At 49.0% G+C, this 18,518-nt stretch overlaps 1 protein-coding gene across 2 annotated transcripts; it reads right to left on the minus strand.

The window, feature by feature from the left end:
- Window positions 1-1,647: 1,647 nt before the first annotated feature.
- Window positions 1,648-7,148, minus strand: LOC123148935 (probable lysophospholipase BODYGUARD 1). Of its 2 annotated transcripts, XM_044568461.1 has the most exons (4): window positions 6,946-7,144; window positions 5,740-6,819; window positions 5,160-5,365; window positions 1,648-2,429 (listed from the first exon to the last, which is right to left on the minus strand). In XM_044568461.1, the coding sequence occupies exons 2-4, from the start codon at window positions 6,718-6,720 to the stop codon at window positions 2,102-2,104; spliced, it is 1,515 nt and encodes a 504-aa protein (XP_044424396.1). In that variant the 5' UTR covers window positions 6,721-6,819; window positions 6,946-7,144; the 3' UTR covers window positions 1,648-2,101. The 2 variants fall into 2 exon arrangements, with proteins under 2 accessions (XP_044424396.1, XP_044424395.1); XM_044568460.1 differs by having other exon boundaries at window positions 5,740-7,148.
- Between the last annotated feature and the right edge of the window lie 11,370 nt (window positions 7,149-18,518).

Genomic DNA, 18,518 nt, shown 5'->3' on the forward strand with positions numbered 1-18,518 from the left:
CGTCAACACGCCATCGTGCTGACGAAACTCACCCTCGGCCTCAGCTGGATCAAGAGTACGAGGGACGTCACCGAGCTGAACGTGTGCAGATCGCGGATGTGCCGTACGTTCGGTACTTGATCCGTTGGATCACGAAGACGTTCGACTACATCAACCGCGTTACTTAACGCTTCCACTTTCGGTCTACGAGGGTACGTAGACACACTCTCCCCTCTCGTTGCTATGCATCTCCTAGATAGATCTTGCGTGATCGTAGGAATTTTTTTGAAATACTGTGTTCCCCAACACACAGAGCCGCTGAGCGTTTGTCTCCGTTGTCGTAATCGACCGACGGTAGACCCAAGCGAGGAGCAGCTCGTCCTCATCGGGCTCCACCAGCAACCCGCAACACGGACAACTCTGTCGCTTCCCTCTCTCTTGCATGCAGACTTACATGGGGACAGATTGGGTTCGATGTGGGCCGGGCTTACGTGGCAGACGCGCCCGGGCCTTCCCATATCCACCCTACATTTGGGCTGGATATGAGGGGCGCCGAACAGCCTGAGCGTTCGAGGCCGGTTCGAAACGCCTGGGAGGGTCATTTTTTTTACCTGTCGGTAACCAGAAGGCCTGTCCGGACGTTTGAGACGAGTTTGAGGCATACAACTGTAGATGCGCTCGGAGCGGTGAATAATCATCGGTTCATGTAAAAACGGGCTAGTATGTTTGTTTCTTTTTTAACACAGTACAGACACAAGCGCTCATACATACGCACATACACTCACCTCTATGAAGGCACACACGCACATCTTACATCTATGAGCACCTTCGAGAGACTAAGCCGGCATATAACCTTGAGATTTACAAAGTCACCGTGGGCGCCTCGTCGTAAACAGGAACGTCTCCTCCCATTGAACGCGCACCACCAAAAATTCTGAAATAAACCCAGGAATAACGCGAGCATCAGGACTTGAACCCTGGTGGGCTGGAATACCAATATCCCTCTTAACTATTCAACCAGAGATTGGCATTTTTGTTTCTGAATGAACGATGTAGGGGTTGTTTGGTTCTAGGCCTTGCATTGCCACACTTTGCCACAAATTTTTGCCAAGCTTACCTAAAATTAGTTTATCAAAATGAGAGCCATAAATTGGCAAGTCTAAGGAAATCTTGCCACTTTTTTGTGTGTATGTCATATGGGCCCTAGTTTGACTTACGTAAGGTGTGGCTTGAACTAAACGTTCATCTAAATTGGTTAAACTTGCCTAACCTTAAGTGTAACAATCTTTGATAAAGTTAGTCACAAATCAAACAGCACTGTAGGTGCATACCGGAGAGCCTTAGTGAGGGGATTGAAAAAGAGAGCACACTCCCTGCTATGAATCAATGAAATAGCCAGCAATTGCTGCTGGACATTTTCAAAAAAAAAAAAAGCACATTGCGGGGAGGCAGACACTGGCAGACAAAGCCGGTGGCGATCAATGGGACTGTGATGTTGGTCTCTCTCGCCCAATTCAGAAATAAATTCGAGCAGGCCCCGACAGAGCAATCCGTGCCTGTCACAACAGAACGCAGGCCATGTTCATGTGCTCCGCTAGGTGTAGTAGTACCACGAAGCACCCGTCCCATCACATGAAATCATCAAACCAACTTCGGCAGCTTAATCAATTCCGCTTTGAAAGAGTCCATTCCAGTCCATAGTATATATACTACAGTATTATATTACAATTGAGGGGCTGTTGATGACGACGACGACCATTGGCCAAGCTGGTCCAATCAAACAATTAATCATACACTTTATCATTAATTAATTAATTAATTACCAAGGAGAAAAGAGAAGAAGGAGAAAAAAGAAGGAGAAAATGGAAATGATACAGCTGTATGTATTTATAGTTCTTGGAAAGGATATGCCAGAGTTGCTCTCCCACGTCCCATCCTCCTCCTACTCGGCCTGGCATCTGCTCTTGCATTCAGGGTAATCGTTATTGCAATCTTTCTCACGGGCCATTGATTTCCTCCTCTCTTCCTCCTCCTGTGCACTGTTGCTGACTGGTGATCACTGTAGCTGAAGTAGTAGTAGCAGTAGTAGGGTTGTACATGTGGTAGTTGGCGAATGAAGGAGCTAGTCCTGGGCGGCGCTCCGCCAGATGGCCTCGAGCTCGGCGGCGAAGAGCTTCTCCTGGCCGACGACGATGGTGATGTGGTCCTTGTTGTCGTAGACGGTGACGCGGGCGCGGGGCACCCGGGCGCCGACGGCGAGGGTGCACTCCACGGGGAGCAGCTCGTCGTCGCGGCCGTGGAAGAGGGCCACCTTGCAGCTCAGCTGCCCGGCGACCACGTCCAGGTAGGCGCCCATCTTGCTGGCGCTGAGGCACATGATGTTGTGCAGGGTGTGCCACGCCGCGTTGTGGGTGTGGCACATGAACGCCTCGATCAGGAACGTCCGCATCCTGCAGCATCCATCCACGTCAGTTACTCAGTTAGCGCCCGGCATTCACTCGCCCTCTCTGCCACTCACACCCGTATATGCACCGTGCATGTGCCGGCGAGCAACGGTACAGCGCTGGCACTAATGGAAAACGAGAAGAAAAATCTTTGCTTTGCCCCGTGCTCGCAACCGATCGCCTGCCATGGTGCCGTCTGGCTGCAGCATGTGATACAACCATAACTGGAACCCGTTACTGCTGCACTCACTCACTCCACTTGCATTGCTTCTGCTGGACCATGCATTGCATGTAGGAGCAGCCCGGAGTATCCTATCATGCGTGTGTACTTGCGCAATCCAGTAATAAAAATTGCGACTTGGAGCCAAACTTAACTCCCTAGATCTCAGTCATGCCATTCATGCCATGCATGCATGCATATGGGTGGGACGCTCATTCATTCATTGCCCCTACACTGGCCTCCACTGCCCTAGCTTTCAGGTTACCTTCAGTACAGTGGAGTGGTATAGCACGCATCAGCAGGAGGGGGTATGCATTATTTGCCCTGGTTCAGCAGTTATTGGTGAATTGCAAGCAAGCACAGTGGGTCATGAGGCCGGCCATGTGACCAGTTCGTCCTAGCTAGCCAGTTGCCGGCCAATTATACGTATGATCATACGTACAAGACTTTGGGACTCACGCACCATCTTTTATAACGTACAGTATACAGAAGTGCATGATGAGACAACGAGAGGTACATGTTTCTTCGGCAAAACAACGAGAGGTATATGAAGATATATAGCATGCAACGTGTGGTTGTGAGCTGTGCAAAGTCATGAATACCTTGTATTGTACAAGCGCTTGATTAATACGGGCGTACGTAGCAGCAAGCAAGCATGCATGCAGTGTCCACCATGTAGCCACTAGCTAGGCTAAACAAGGTAAGGGAGGAGGAGGCCTTTCGTGTGCCAACATATGCAGTTCTGTCATGTTAGGTCCGCCCATCGACCGACCGATCGGTCGACCGCACGACTCCACAACCGAAGCCATTGAAGGCAGCAGCAGCTAGCTAGCTGGGCACTCACCGTCGTCCAGACGATACGTCCCGTCCCGCCCACATGCACAGCTGCACGACATGCACCCCAGCCCCGTACGCACGTACGTGGCCACGCACCGAATCCACCATAAATATTTCGCTGCACTATATACTGTTGCGACCGAGACGAGACAGCAAAAACGAATTAGCATATCAGATTTTCTTTTGACGACGGGGAGAGTTAGCGTATCCGCTTCTTCTCTTGACGGGAGGATTAGGTATCCATGAATGTAGCATCCACTGAGACTTGATTAACTCTCGGTCGACTGAGATTTAACAATCTCGTTGGGGTAACGACGCACATACTCTTCTCCCTTTTTCTTTTTTTTTTTACAGGCAAACGAAGCATATATTCTTTCCGTGGAGTGAAGGAACTTTTCTCAACCAGAAAACACAGGAGGACAGAGGGGAGAGGACAGTACAGTGTCACATTCTACTACTACGTGCCACGGAGCTAGAAAAATGAGGATTAAGCAGTGGTGGGTGAGTGTACCGGCCGAAGACTTTTTCCGCGGCTCGTCTTGTTTCGTGGCGCATAAGTGCGGGTCATGGCCTGCGGGCCCGTCTGGCTCCCTTTTATGGCCGGGTGGTGAGCCACCGCCAATCTAGGCGCCGGCTGCGCGGGCGAGCGCTCACCTACGTGCACGACTGCCGCGCCCGAGCCAAGAATGCATGCACGCATCCATCCTCCACACGACCACACGTACGTACTACGATCCCACCCACCCACCAGGCCACCACGTACCACGGCCACTGTGCCCATCGCCGCGCGCGGAGGAAACCCACGGTGATCGTCATCATCATCGGGCAGGGCGATTAGCTTAGCTTAGCCAGCTGCACGACGACTTGACACACGGATTAGCTGGAATGTCGGGCGCTAATGAATACCGGACGAACAAACGCTGCGGCATGCACCCACTGTTGCTACCGAACAACATTTGGGGGCGATCATTTAAGGGAAGGAGAAGATGGCGCGCGGCGGCGACAGCGATCCCCTTGGGCCATACGAGCCCACGGGCGTCGCCGTCGCCGTCGCCGTCGTCTCCACGCATAGCCTGTCTGCTTCGTTTTTTAAAATCAAATTCTGGGCGTTCCTGCAGCAGAAGAGGGTGTAGTGTGCGTACGAATGCAGAAAAAAGGGCGCGTGGGATCGGAGGGGGACTCGTGGCGCCATGAATGGGGTCGACAGCTGTGGCTCATCCGCCGGTCTCGCGCCAATTGAATGCCAGAGGCCAGAGCATAGTGTTTTCGTTTCAAAGCAAATGTGTTTTTCATTTCATTTCAAAATTTACTAGGTAGGAGGAGTAGCTGGAGATTCATAACTGCAGGATCGTGTTCAACTTGGTAGTTTACTGTACTGCCCGTGAGTGTGTTCCCTGTGCGCACGGTGACCGTTTGTGTGTGGGGTGGGGTACGTCTATCCAGCAGTTACTTATCGTGACTCGCTTGTCACGGGACCGGCCGAGGAACATGCAGGCCAGGACAGGCAGGTCAGGTGGTTGGGAAATATATAGACTACTGGTCGTGCCGCCGGGAAAAAGAAGAAGGAGAAGAAAATATGCTACACGAGGGCTGTATAAATATATTATATAGTAAAGTGAGGTTAAAATAATATAATATATGCAGGAGGAGAGTAGGAGGAGGTGAGGCGGTTGGCATACCTGTTTCTGGTGAAGATCCTGAAGAGCCTGTTCCAGACCCGGTGGTGCCTGCAGATGGTGAGGCAGATGGTCCGGCTCACGTGCTCGTACCAGCACGCCATCGACGCCCCGAACGCGATCGGCGGCCACACCCGCCGCGGCGCCACCCGCCGCATCACGTACTGCGTCGCCGCCCCCGCCTCCTCCGCCGGCACCGGGAAATACGGCTGCACCACCACCATACCATTTTACAAACATAAACTATTACTACCATACACTTTTGTTCGTGTAAAAACGGACACGGTTGATGGACTTTTACTACAAAGTGCACAGAGTTAGTTAGCGCAGGCCAGGTGATTCGCATGCCGAGTGAGCGACTTCAATTGTTATGTGATCACAGGCCACTCAAGTGTTATGGCAGCCCATTAATGGGAGGTGGTCGGCAGGGCCGGGGAGCCGGAGTTCGGCGAGTAAATGCATGGCAAAGTTCATGCACTCCGTATGCGCAGCAGCAGCAACAGCTAGCTAGGCTGGTGGTGGACACGGCACAGGCACTGCCACCGGCACACACGCATGGTGGCTGGGGTACGTATGTACGTACCGGGGCGAGCAGCGTGAGGGACTTGACGGCGCCGGGGTACTTGACGGCGAGCGCGAGGGCGAGGACGGAGCCGAGGGAGTGCGCGACGACGTGGAAGGTCTTGAGGCGGTAGCGCTGGAGCACGGAGCGCTCGATCATCTCCAGGTGCTCGCGCAGCGTGTAGAGCGAGTCCGCCGGCTTGGGGCTCCGCCCGAACCCCAGCAGGTCCACGGCGAACATCCGGTACCGCCCGCGCGCCGCCGAGCTGAACGCCGGGAACACCGTCTCCGTCCAGAACACGGAGGAGGAGATGAAGCCGTGGATGAACAGCACCGCCTCCTGCTCGGCGGCCCCGGAGGGGGGAGGGGGCGGCGGGGCCTGCACGTGCACGTAGAGGTGGGAGGCGCGCGAGCCGGTGCTCCACGAGTGGCACATCTTGCAGTCGCAGTCGGACCAGCAGGGCGCCTGCCGCGGCGGGCGCGGCGCGCGGTCGATCTTGCCGCGGATGAGCTCCGCGATGGCCGGGCTCACCGTCAGCGCCGGCGCGATGGGGCCCGGCTTCCGGGTGGCGTCCGAGAGCAGCGAGGCGCGCACGTAGAGCGTGTCCGACACGTCCTCCAGCTGCATCTTGTTGGCCGACGACGACGACAGCCGCACCACCTTCGTCCCCGCCGCCGCCCGCGGGCCCACGAAAGACAGCGCCCCCTTCGCCCCCGCGGCGCCGCCTGCCCCGCCGCCGCCGTCCTCGCGCGCCGCGGCCGAGCAGTAGCAGGGCTTCCACTCGGCCTCCACGGCGTAGTCCACCACCTTGTACACCAGGCAGAGCACCATGTCCAGCACGTCGAGGAAGGAGAACACCACAAAGCTCACCACGCAGTTGAGCGCGCGCCCCGCCGCGGCCAGCAGCGCGACGAGCGACACCCTGCACTCGCCGGCCCTGCCCCCGGCTGCCGCGCCCATGGCCGCCGCCTTCTCCTGCCACACGCACGTTGCAATGTGCATTGCCGCCCGGCCGCTCCTCCTCGGCCGCCCTCACGTCCCGGTGCGTGGGCGCGCGCGCCGGCCGCTAGCGCTGGGCACTGGCACTGGCAGGCGGGGTGGGTGCGCTACCGGGAGTAGCTGGCTGGCTGGAGCAGAGGAGTGAGGCGGGCGAGCGAGGCTTTTGTAAGAGTAAACGGGCAGCGCGCCTACGGAAAAACAAACCGCATTTAAGCGCGGTGGGATCGGAGGGGAGGCCGCCGGTTCTCCTCTCCTCTCCTCACCTTCTTCTTCCCTTCCACAACACTTTGTAGTATTTTTTGTGTGTGCGTTTGGGCAGTGTGTGTGGTGAGGTTAAATAGAGTGTGGGGTTGCATTGGGCAAGCAAGCTCGCGAGCAACAAGAGAGGCACCAACGCGTGTCGCCGGTGATCACTGATTACACCGATGAAAGCTACGGGTCATTTGATTTCCATCCCGGACGGCATTCAATCGAGTTTCATGGGGAGGGCTCTCTTACAGTTACGGGTCATGTATGTGTATGCTCCATGCTTTTGGTTAACTCGCATTTATTGGCTCAATGGCTTAGCCGTCCCGGGAGTGACGAACGGTTCAAACTTTGCTCGTGGGGGTGGAAAGCATGGTGGAAAAAATGTCACTGTTTCGGGGAAGCATCTAGCACAACGACATTGCCATATCATAGGAGGAAAATTCTTGTCCATGTGCACTCCCTCCGTTTCGTAAGAATAGGAAGAACTGAAGAAAGTTAAGACATTGGTGTAACTAATCAATCACTTTTAGTTTTAGAGTACCATTAATTGTATGTCATGTATACCGTACTCTCCTGTCACAGGACGGAAAAAATCCATTTGCATAAACATGGCTCCTGGGGGTGGAAAGCATGCAGGGAAACTTGCAAAGAATGAAAATGCCACTGTTTGGGTGGAAGATTCTAACATAATTACATTGCCGTATCATAGGAGAAAGAAAACTAAGTAATTCTTGCATAATGATTGCTGCTATTATGATTCATTAAGACATTTGTTTAATTAAATAATTCATTTGATGCAAAAGATTAATAATTAATTACTTCCGTCATATATGATATTTTCTACACTACGTTCAAGATGTACAAGATGTCGCTAGTGACAAATCGTCAGATATACCAGCGGACGGCGTTGTCGCAACAGAGTATCATTGTTGAATTGCTAAGAAAAGATATGATAAAGCAGCTTAACAAGTTGCAGCTACATTGTCTGTTTAATTAATTATGAACTACATTACTTGTAACATTGGGATTTATACTAATTTGGCTTCATATCTTGACAATGAAGTTAATTTCATTACTATTCAATTTTATTGAGAGGTCTAAATTGGTAGTTTTATGTTCTAACGAGGTCTAAATTGTTAGTTTTTATAATCTAGCGATTTCTGTGTTTTAATGCAGAATTTGAAGTGTTAAAAATTGTTTTTTACTACAAAAATTTATAAAAACCGACCAAAAAAGGATAATCAATGTTTATATCACACCTCATGTGTGAATCGATCTATATTACTTATACTAAACTTTTTTACTCGGCACTAACGTAGTTTTTATATATGTGTTTTGCACATTTCAAATAATATTTTTAATTCTAACTTGTCGAATGACATACCTGTGCATGTAATGTTAAGATACATATATATCATTCAATTCTAGTACTAATAATTGAAAATACATTTATCTTGACGGAAGCGATAACTATACTTTGTTGTTTTTTATACTTTTAAGTATTTCTTGAGATACTATTTTGCTAAGATAAAATTAACTATAAATCTAAGAAAAATAGAATTATGGGAGTACTCAACAATCAACATACAATGATTAGTGTGTTCATTTTTATGTTATTTATCTATAGTTTCTTAAATATCCAAGAAACTTGATATAGTGCTTTAGAGTGTATGAATAAAATAAATAATATGCTAGATGATTCAAGAGTGTAATAGTATCAACTATGAGGTATAGGTAACGAAATAGTGAATTTAAAAGTGTGCATGGTGTCACGAAATAATATGTTCAAACCACAGTTCTGAGCACCAAACGCGTCTGAAAGATTGCAATGCTTACTGTATAGAGCAGAACACGTAAAAGTGGTAAATCATCAAACAATTAAGCAAGATATGCAATGAATAGCTGACTTTTGGACCATGTGAGGAACAGGTGGTACACATCGAAAAAATGGGACCCACAAAACAAGGTTTTTCTATTTCGATTATGGTTTTCCCCAAATGGGCCACAAAATCTGGTTTCAAAAAAATCTCAAGAATTCCAGATTTTTATCGGCCCAATTTTTCAAAGGAATTTTGAATTAAAAAGTAATTGACATTGAAATATATTACATGTAACCCATTTATACAGCAAATGCCTACTGTTCTGGTGGGCATCAAGCGTAGTAACCATCAGGTGGTCGCAACCTCGACTCAATGACACCGCACCATGACCAATTTTTTTTTACAGAGCTTGAATAACGCAAAATACTGTAGTTCAAAAAATGTTTGAGTCGACCCTGTGACGTCCACATGATAGGTCGCAAACCTTACCGCTAGTCCAAATGCTTTGTTGCTGTAATTTATGCATAGCAACCTATCTGAGCATTATTCCGTCATACGAATAGCCAAGATGTAGCTATACTGAGTTACTGACTGACATATCTGGCATAGGTGTCAAGTTTTACATCAAATGACAAGTTAGACATATTACAATTTTCAGGTAGGTCATTACCCACAGAGTCCAGGGTATATTGGTTAAAAGAAACCTATAGTTTTTCTAGTTGCATTACCACAACTTCAGTACATCAGAACATGTCGCGTGTTGATCCTCGCCGAGGCCCGCGGGGAAGATATCGCCCTCCTTCTATATACTATTGAAAAATCGAATGATTCTAAATATACGCGTCGAACAAATCACAGTTTCAAATATACTCCCTCCGATCCTTTTTAGTTTGCATATAAATTTTGTCCGAAGTCAATTTATCTTTAGTTTGACCAAACTTATAGAAAAAAGAGTCAACATTCACAATGCCAAATCAATATTGTTAGATTCATTATGAAACGTAGTTTCACAGTATATATATATTTGGTATCGTAGATGTCGATATTTTTTAATACAAATTTGGTCAAACTTTGCAAAGATTAACTTCACACAAATCTAACACGCGGAGTACGAAGGACCGGACGGAGTGCCACCGAGGATCGCAGCAAGTTTAGCATTAATTCAACTTTAAGTTGCGTATAATTGGAATCTTCGGTGTAGATTGCACCAAGGTTTTTCAGCAAAACGACCTTGCAAATTGTCCGTTGTCGCCTCTGCGCTCCTTGTGTGTCCCTCATTCTCTCCTTTTGTGTTGCAAGTTGGGAGGGCGCGCGTGTGCATCCACGGCGCTGCTGAGCACACCGACGACGTTTGTGGTAAAAGGGCCCGGGCGTACGTGCATGGCAACGTGTGCGTGTGCCGCCCTTTTGGCGAGCGTACGCGTGCGGGCTCGCTCGGCGCCAAACGAGAGCGCCCGGTGTGTCTTCCTCCCGCACGCACACGCTGGACGGCCGGGCGTGGCACGCACGCAAGCGCTTCTCGGCCTCCCTCCCGTGTCATTGGCCGAACCACCACAGCTACAAGCATAGAAAAGGCGGCCCGTTTCCGGCTCCGTACGCGCGCGCCCGCAAGATGCCAACGCCGCTGTCCTCCTTGTGTACGGTGGTCGGTCATTTTGGTCTGTAGAACCAACGTACGACCACGTAGCGGCCGATCGAGTGCGTCCACGGGCTAGCCTGCGCTTTTGGTCGATGCTCGCAACGACGGACGTGCTAGCCAGCAGGCAAGGCAGCTGCAGCTAGGCGATGCTCACAAGAATAGTGTCCATGTTATTTTTTTTGAGAAAAAAATGCCCATATTTCTTCAAAGTTGGGGAGTGCGCGTGCTCTTTCTTTTTTGCGAGAAAAAGGAGTTTTATTTTAGAATTATAGGGTTATGATCAAGAGGCAAGCGTTCCTCCATACAGTTGTGGTACGTCCACACCGGCTATACCTTGCCGAACAATCAACCACTCTATTTTGATCACGATGTATTTCTGTGAAACAATTATATAAACCATAAGAACTTTAATCTCCAAAGCTAAATGACTGCAAGCAGAACGGTCTGGGTAGTCATTAACAAGTCTTGATAGAGCCATTGATGAGTCAAACTGAACAATGTTAAATTGCAAGAGCCGTACCTTGCCTTAGCGCGTGGATTTTCACCTCAAGTGCATCATTGCAATGGAATAAGAATTGGTATGCCGCAAGATAATACTCACTTCAAACCTCCGTAAAATCATACCCGCTGCCGTCGCACCATCCGCAGCTGATAAGGAACCATCAACCGATAATGCCGTTTCTTCCTGAGGTGGTGGCATCCTACACATGGCTGGTTTTGGGATCGACGCAGTGAGTCCACGGGTAATACTGATCAATGGTATCTTTCCCTTTAGTATCTCCTCAGCCGAGTACTTGTGAGTGTTATCCAGAAACCGTTGATAACTTTGTAAAGCGTATTCTGTAGTAGTTGTGTTTTTTAGTGCTATTTACTAGTGAACCTGGTAATACACGTACCCATATACCCACTTCTCACTCTCAAAGACAGAGTTTGTCACACTTTGCCCCATTGAGCAGATAGTGGGGCCCACCTGATGGGATGAGGCATAACATTTAAAAGGTAAAACGGGAACAAACTTGCTAAAATATTGTATTTCTGAGAATTTTCTATCATATGAGGTAAACACATCACAGACTCAACCTTAGGGCATTTCTAATCGATCCTTAAAAATAGCGAAGTATCTACAGACATTAGTAGAAAACAGGCCTTTAGTCCCGGTTCTGCAACAGGGATAAAACAATCGGGACTAATGCCCATTTTACTTTTAGTCCCGGTTGGCTTACGAATCGGGACTAGAGAAGTTCCACGTGACCGCTGTTCGGAGCGGGGCTGGAGGACCTTTAGTCCTGGTTTGCATTACCAACCAAGACTAAAGGCTCCACCTTTAGTCACGGTTGATATAAAGGAATTTTTTGGGGAAAAAATTGATTTTTTTAGAATTCATTCTGATTTTCAAATTTCCGAATTATTTGACAATTTAATGTCTAATCACCCGTCATCACTTCCCGGCTGGTCACCCATTCCATGGAGCACTCATTTCAAATCGTTTAACTTCCCGGCCGGTCACCCATCCTCTCACTACTCTAGCCTAAGCACACTTAACTTCCGAGTTATATTTTCCCTAGTTTCCAAGTCTGCACTTGTTGTTTTCCTGTCAATAGTAAGCTATCAATCCTATTAGCCCTTAGGTCTTGATGTCACATGATTTAATTTTTTAAATTCCAAACAATAATTAAAATAGAATAAGTAATAATAATATCGAATTTAAATAAAAAATAAAAAATAATATTATTTTATTCATTTTTGCCATTTATTCATTTAATATGGGGTAATTAATATATTTAAATCTGTAAATCAAAATTAAACAAATAATATATCCATTATTTTTAGAAAAATGTGAGGAATCCAAATATGACCATTAATTTTTAAAATTATTTCTCATATGCTGGAATCAATTGCTTCTTGGTGATGTGAATCGGATGAGAACTAATGAGCTTTCTATGTTTGGATAAGCACAAGTGCCTGATCTGGATTCATTGATAAAATGGTTATAATTTGTTGATCTAGTACTAGCTCAGGTATAAAATGGTGAATCCCTGAATCACTATATACAATGCCTGTCCAGTTGCAGCAACTGCAGTTATTTGATTTAGGAGTTGAACTTGAGCATGAAGTCACACGTTCTATCGTTTGAGTTTGAAACTATTATTCTAAAAGACAAGAATTATTTAGTAACACTAATATTTATTGAATAAGTAGTTTGACCACAGTTTGACCAAAAATTCAAAAAGACTTAAATTTGAGTATAACTTTTTTCCTTTCAGAATTTGAGGATTCTAAAAATTTGCAAAACGGCCTACGGGCATCGAAATCGGAATCGGCTTCTCGTGCTGAACATTTTGATATATTATACGTTTTTTCGACATCGTATGCAAAGTTTTACTTTTTCATAACACTTTTTTGCAAAACATGTCGAAATTTATGTTTTTAAATTTTTCTAACTAGTAGATGTTGTAACATAGCTACATCTCGAAGGATTTTAACTTTTGAATTTTTTATCATTTTCTTTTGTTTTTTTCAAAACTGAAATGGCGATAGGGGGGGGGGGGGGTAGAGTTTGAAAATTGCAAAACCCCTTTAGTCCGGGTTGGTGTCCATCCAATCCTACCGTCAACTACATTTGCTAGCACCGTCCAAGCCAGAGTCACAACTAAGGTTACTACAACATGTTAAAATCTATATAAAGAACTAACTAAAAATAATTAAAAACAACAATTAAATGACTAAAACAACTATATAAGCAAAACAATGTTGTTTTAATTAAAATCTGAATTTAAATTATTCTAAAAATAACCAAATAAATCTTACCGTGCAACAATCTAACATTTGACTAGGGAGCAAAAATAATTAAATTAAAAAAGTATTTTTTAACTCAAGTTATTCACAATCTAGGGTTTGAAGAAAATTTGAACAAATTCAAATTTAAACCATTCAAATTTAAAAACTAATGGCACAAATAGAAACTAGACAAAATTTTGAATGTAATGCAAAAGGAATCACTCAAAAACATCAAATATTATAAAAGATATAAGCAATTTAAAACAGAAACTAAAAACAGAAAACAAATGGAAAAAACAAAAAGAAACTTTCAAAAACCCCTTTAGTCCCGGTTGGTATCTCCAACCCTTTACTCCCGGTTGGTGTCTCCAAACCCCTTTAGCCCCGTGTCGGTGGACTGGGCCCCTGTCTGCGGACAGATGCTAGGAAATTTATGGGTCACCCTTGAAGATGCCGTAAGAACTGGAACTCATCCTATGTGCATGTAAGTGTCTCATAACCTAATTTGACGGCATGCATTCTACTGACCTCTGTCCCTTTTTTCATGGCGCACCCAAGAGCTGGAATATGTTCTGGGCTTTTGGCAACATGGAGATGATCAGTACATTTGCTTGTTGTACCTCGAATTCCAATTTCGACGGGAACTCTATACAGGATAGGATCGAGAGACGGGGTGGGTGGCGGTTGCCAAGGTGCCCATGCAGGCAGGTCAGGTATTACTACTCGTAGTCGGCTGCCAGTGAGGACCAGAAAAACCCGGCTGACCCCCTTTCCCGCGCGTTGACCTGGCTACACCTACACGCGTCGTCTCGTGCCAGATAGCTAATCGTCCCGAAGCAACGCCGCGTGGATCGTTCGCCACGGCAGTTGATGAGCGTTGTATATATCCGGGCGGCCATGAATGTCCCAACATCGTCGCGTCTACAGGCTGCAGCTCGCCCATGCCGGCGCCGCTGCACCGCTTGCACCGATCAGTCGCCGCTACAGCTGCCGGGCATAATACCGAACGAACCAGAACCGAGGAATCTCGCTGACATGCATGGTAGAGTAGAGGCCCTACGTGCTGCCCCCGGCCACCGTAACACCTCACAATAACTACACTGCTCGTCGTTGGAGCGGTTCAATTTAGTTCAGTCTGTTCGTTGGCGAGCCTCCGAACCACCCGGTCAGGTCAACCACTAGGCATGCATCTCCTATACTATACGGTCGTCCCGGAAAGATGCAACTGTGCACGTGAGGTTAAGTTAAAACCGGTGGCGCTGCCAAAGGAAGGAGACGGGCTCGGCTTTGGGTCGCCGGGACATAAATGTGCCGTCCTCCGTGCCCGTGTCTGAACTCTGAACGAAACGAATCTATGGATCGAGACGACGACCGACGACCGGAGTTAATCGCCTATCTACCGCCACTCCACTGTACGCTGTACCGCGCGCAGAGCGTAGGGCGAATGATGGATGCTTGGATAGTGCACGCTGCATCACACCATTCCCATGTCCATGTTGGGTGGGCAGTGCACGCATGCGTGTGATCCGGGAGTACGGAACCCGGCCAGGTGCGCGTGTTGCTGCTGCTTGCTCCATCCATCCATGCGTGCGTCTCCCGGGCGTTTCGGCCGGCCACGCGCGTACAGTCGGTTGCCCGGCCGTTTTACCGTCCGCTTCCTTATTTGTAAACCAAGGTTTGCGCCGATAAAAGTTGGCATTGCATTTGCATCAATGCGTGCTGCTCGAGGACACGTGGTTGGTTCAACCGAGAATGCAGCTAACTTGTTAGCTTGGCCGGACTGATTTGACCGATAGCATGTGCCACCACACCCAGCTAATTAAGCCCGTATTGATTTTGACCGATGACAATAGCATGTGCCACCACACCGTACGTGGTACGCGCCTCCTGTTTTCAGTGGACAAATTGGTGGGGTTAATTTGGATAGAGACAATATAGCAGGATGGCACGATGGGATGTCCGTTATTCGTCCCCAACATTGTTGGAGCCGTCCAAACTTTCAGGAAGAATCCATCAGCAACCCTCAACATATATTTATCTTCACATACCTACGGTAGTTCAGCAAGAGCAAAAAATAACAAAAACTGATGTAGTTTTACTATGTTTAGACACCATAGTTTCTTTTCAATTATAGTTTTACGTCGTTGGGGGTTTCGTTCCGTGAGCTTGTTCATGCGGTGGTGCGTAATCGCATGTAAATGAACCGGTAAACTTCAAGAAAGCAAAAGAAGCCGTTAACTTAGACGCTGTGACCCGAAAGCTACGGTCGATCAACGTCGTACGTAGAGCATGGCGCCGCCGGCCTCCAACAAAAATTCCGATGTGTACGCCTTCCTAGTAGCTCTCATGCGTGCCGTGCCCATCAACAAGGGACACGTCCGTGTACAGGCCGAGCCGGGATCGATCGGGATAATCAGGAATCTAATCTACATCGACCGGTAGGAGAGCCACGTACCACGGAGACGCGGTCAGATGAAAGCTACGGGGCGTGCTTGTGCTCCTACGGCGACTGTAGGGGCGGCGCCGGACAGCTGATGGACGCCGGCATGGGCGGAGGTCGATTGACGCCGCCGTCAAGCTTTCTCGATCGCGCATCAAAAACCCGTCCGTGATTGGGCACGCGGCAACTTCGAGATTTTTCGACGGAAGAATGTTCGTATTTTCAGTTCAACGGCGCTGTACATAATATAATTATGGTCTGGACTTGGATGACGCTAACTTTGCCATTGTTTGAGAGTTTGCTAACTTTGCTTAACTGTGTTGAGCTAACCGATGGTGTTAATCAGCAGTTGGTGATGAATTAGCGTATCGATGGCAACGTCCACCGTCCACGTCGTAATAGTGCTTTGTACTGTATGCACAGCACGAGAGAAAATACGAAGAATTGGTTCACTGCACTGTATTGCTAATCATTTTGTATAGGGATGTAATGGCACCGCTAATCCGATACTGTTGTTAATCTGGATGTTTGATCAAGATTATTCAAGACGATTCATTGCCGGAACTGTTGCTAGCTTGCGGCCGGGTCCTCCATCGATCGCTCTGGTGCTCACACTTAAAGACTAGTACATGATATATCGATCGGATACGGACAGATCGAATACTGGATATTATCAAAAAAGGCTTTCGCCCCGCTTTATATATAAAGCACCAACCAACCACAATCTGATACAGACACACGCCACCACAACTCACGCACACACCCAAGGCTAGATACATATGTGCTAGACACAGCAACACCACACCCAACCACTATAAGAGCAACCGGGATCCTCAACCGTGAACATGCCACCGTGAAGAGATGTAGCTGCAGACGATGAACCGTGAGCTCCAAGGCGGTGCCTTCAGGAAGGTTACGACACATGAGTGCCGCCACCGCCCGAACCGAGGGTCAGGGTTTCCCCTGGAGCAACACGACGGGCAATGAGGAGCGCGACGGCGCCTTCAAGAAGGGGACGAACTCGCCGCCGCCAGACTGCCCAAAGACAGAGCATGTTTTCACCCCGGTCCACGCTCACTGCCCCTGGCAAAGGTACGGAAGCCGCACCACCACCACCGATCGTCATCCCCCCGGCCACCACGCCGCCCACACGACCATGGCCACCGGGCAGCACCTGAGCCACGGCCTCCGCCCGCGAGCACCGGGCTTCCACCACCAGAGCCGCTGCCCTGGCATCCAAGACCACCCCACCTCCTTCCACACGGACCACCGGACGCGGCAGTCAGAAAGGCAAGCCCTTTGGGCAAGAATGGGACCCAGCCGGCTGAAACAGGGCAGGGGAAAGCCACCGGCGACTGCCGGGCACGCCGCAGCCACCTCGCCATTTCTCGAACCGGGGCCGGGCCGCCGTCGCCACCCCTGGCAACAGCAAAAACCCGGAGGCACCTTGCCAACCCCCGGAGCGCCCCAACCACCGTGGCCAGCCAAAGACGAGGAGCATCGAGCCACCGTGCTCCACCCTCCGGCCACGCCTCCGACCACAACTCCAATCACCCCAAGCATCAGGAGAGGGGGGTGAGGGAGTCCTGGATTAGCGGGTGTCCGGATGGCCGGACTATACCTTCAGCCGGACTCCTGGACTATGAAGATACAAGATTGAAGACTGCGTCCCGTGGCCGGAAGGGACTTTCCTTGGCGTGGAAGGCAAGCTTGGCGATGCGGATATTTAGATCTCCTACCAGTGTAACCGACTTTGTGTAACCCTAACCCTCTCCGGTGTCTATATAAACCGGAGGGTTTTAGTCCGTAGGACGAGAGAACATACAACAATCATACCATAGGCTAGCTTCTAGGGTTTAGCCTCCTTGATCTCGTGGTAGATCTACTCTTGTACTACCCATATCATCAATATTAATCAAGCAGGACGTAGGGTTTTACCTCCATCAAGAGGGCCCGAACCTGGGTAAAACATTGTGTCCCTTGTCTCCTGTTACCATCCGCCTAGACGCACAGTTCGGGACCCCCTACCCGAGATCCGTCGGTTTTGACACCGACATTGGTGCTTTCATTGAGAATTCCTCTGTGTCGTCGGCTTTAGGCCCGATGGCTCCTTCGATCATCAACAACGATGCAGTCCAGGGTGAGACTTTTTTCCCCGGACAGATCTCCGTCTTCGGCGGCTTCGCACTGCGGGCCAATTCGCTTGGCCACCTGGAGCAGATCGAAAGCTACGCCCCTGGCCATCAGGTCAGGTTCGGAAGCTTAAACTACACGGCTGACATCCGCGGGGACTTGATCTTCGACGGATTCGAGCCACAACCAAGCGCGCCGCACTGTCTCAATGGGTATGATCTAGCTCTGCCGCCGAACAGTGCCCTGGAGGCAGCACACGCATCGGTTCCGACCCTTAATTTGGGGCCGGTTGCGCCGATCGAGGATGAGCGGTTGGACGCCGCCTCGGGGGCTGTGATCCCAAAGGCGATCGAGCCGAACACCAGCCCCGCACTCTGCAAGGCCCGTGACTCCAAGGGGCCGGACTCCGAGCCCTCCGCGCCCCTGCCGATCGAATCCGATTGGGTGCCTTTCATGGAGTTCACCGCTGCGGACATCTTTCAGCACTCACCCTTCGGCGACACTCTGAAGTCTCTAAAGTCTCTCTCTTTATCAGGAGAGCCCTGGCCGGACTACGGTCAGCAAGGTTAGGATACGGACGACGAAGAAATTCAAAGCCCACCCACCACCCATTTGGTAGCCACTGTCGATAATTTAAACGACGTGCTCAATTTCGACTCCGAAGACATCGACGGTATGGACGACGATGCAGGAGACGCACATGAACCAATGCCTATAGGGCATTGGACAGCCACCTCATCTC

Source organism: Triticum aestivum, chromosome 7A (genome assembly GCF_018294505.1).
Source record: "Triticum aestivum cultivar Chinese Spring chromosome 7A, IWGSC CS RefSeq v2.1, whole genome shotgun sequence".
In the NCBI taxonomy this organism is placed as follows: domain Eukaryota; kingdom Viridiplantae; phylum Streptophyta; class Magnoliopsida; order Poales; family Poaceae; genus Triticum; species Triticum aestivum.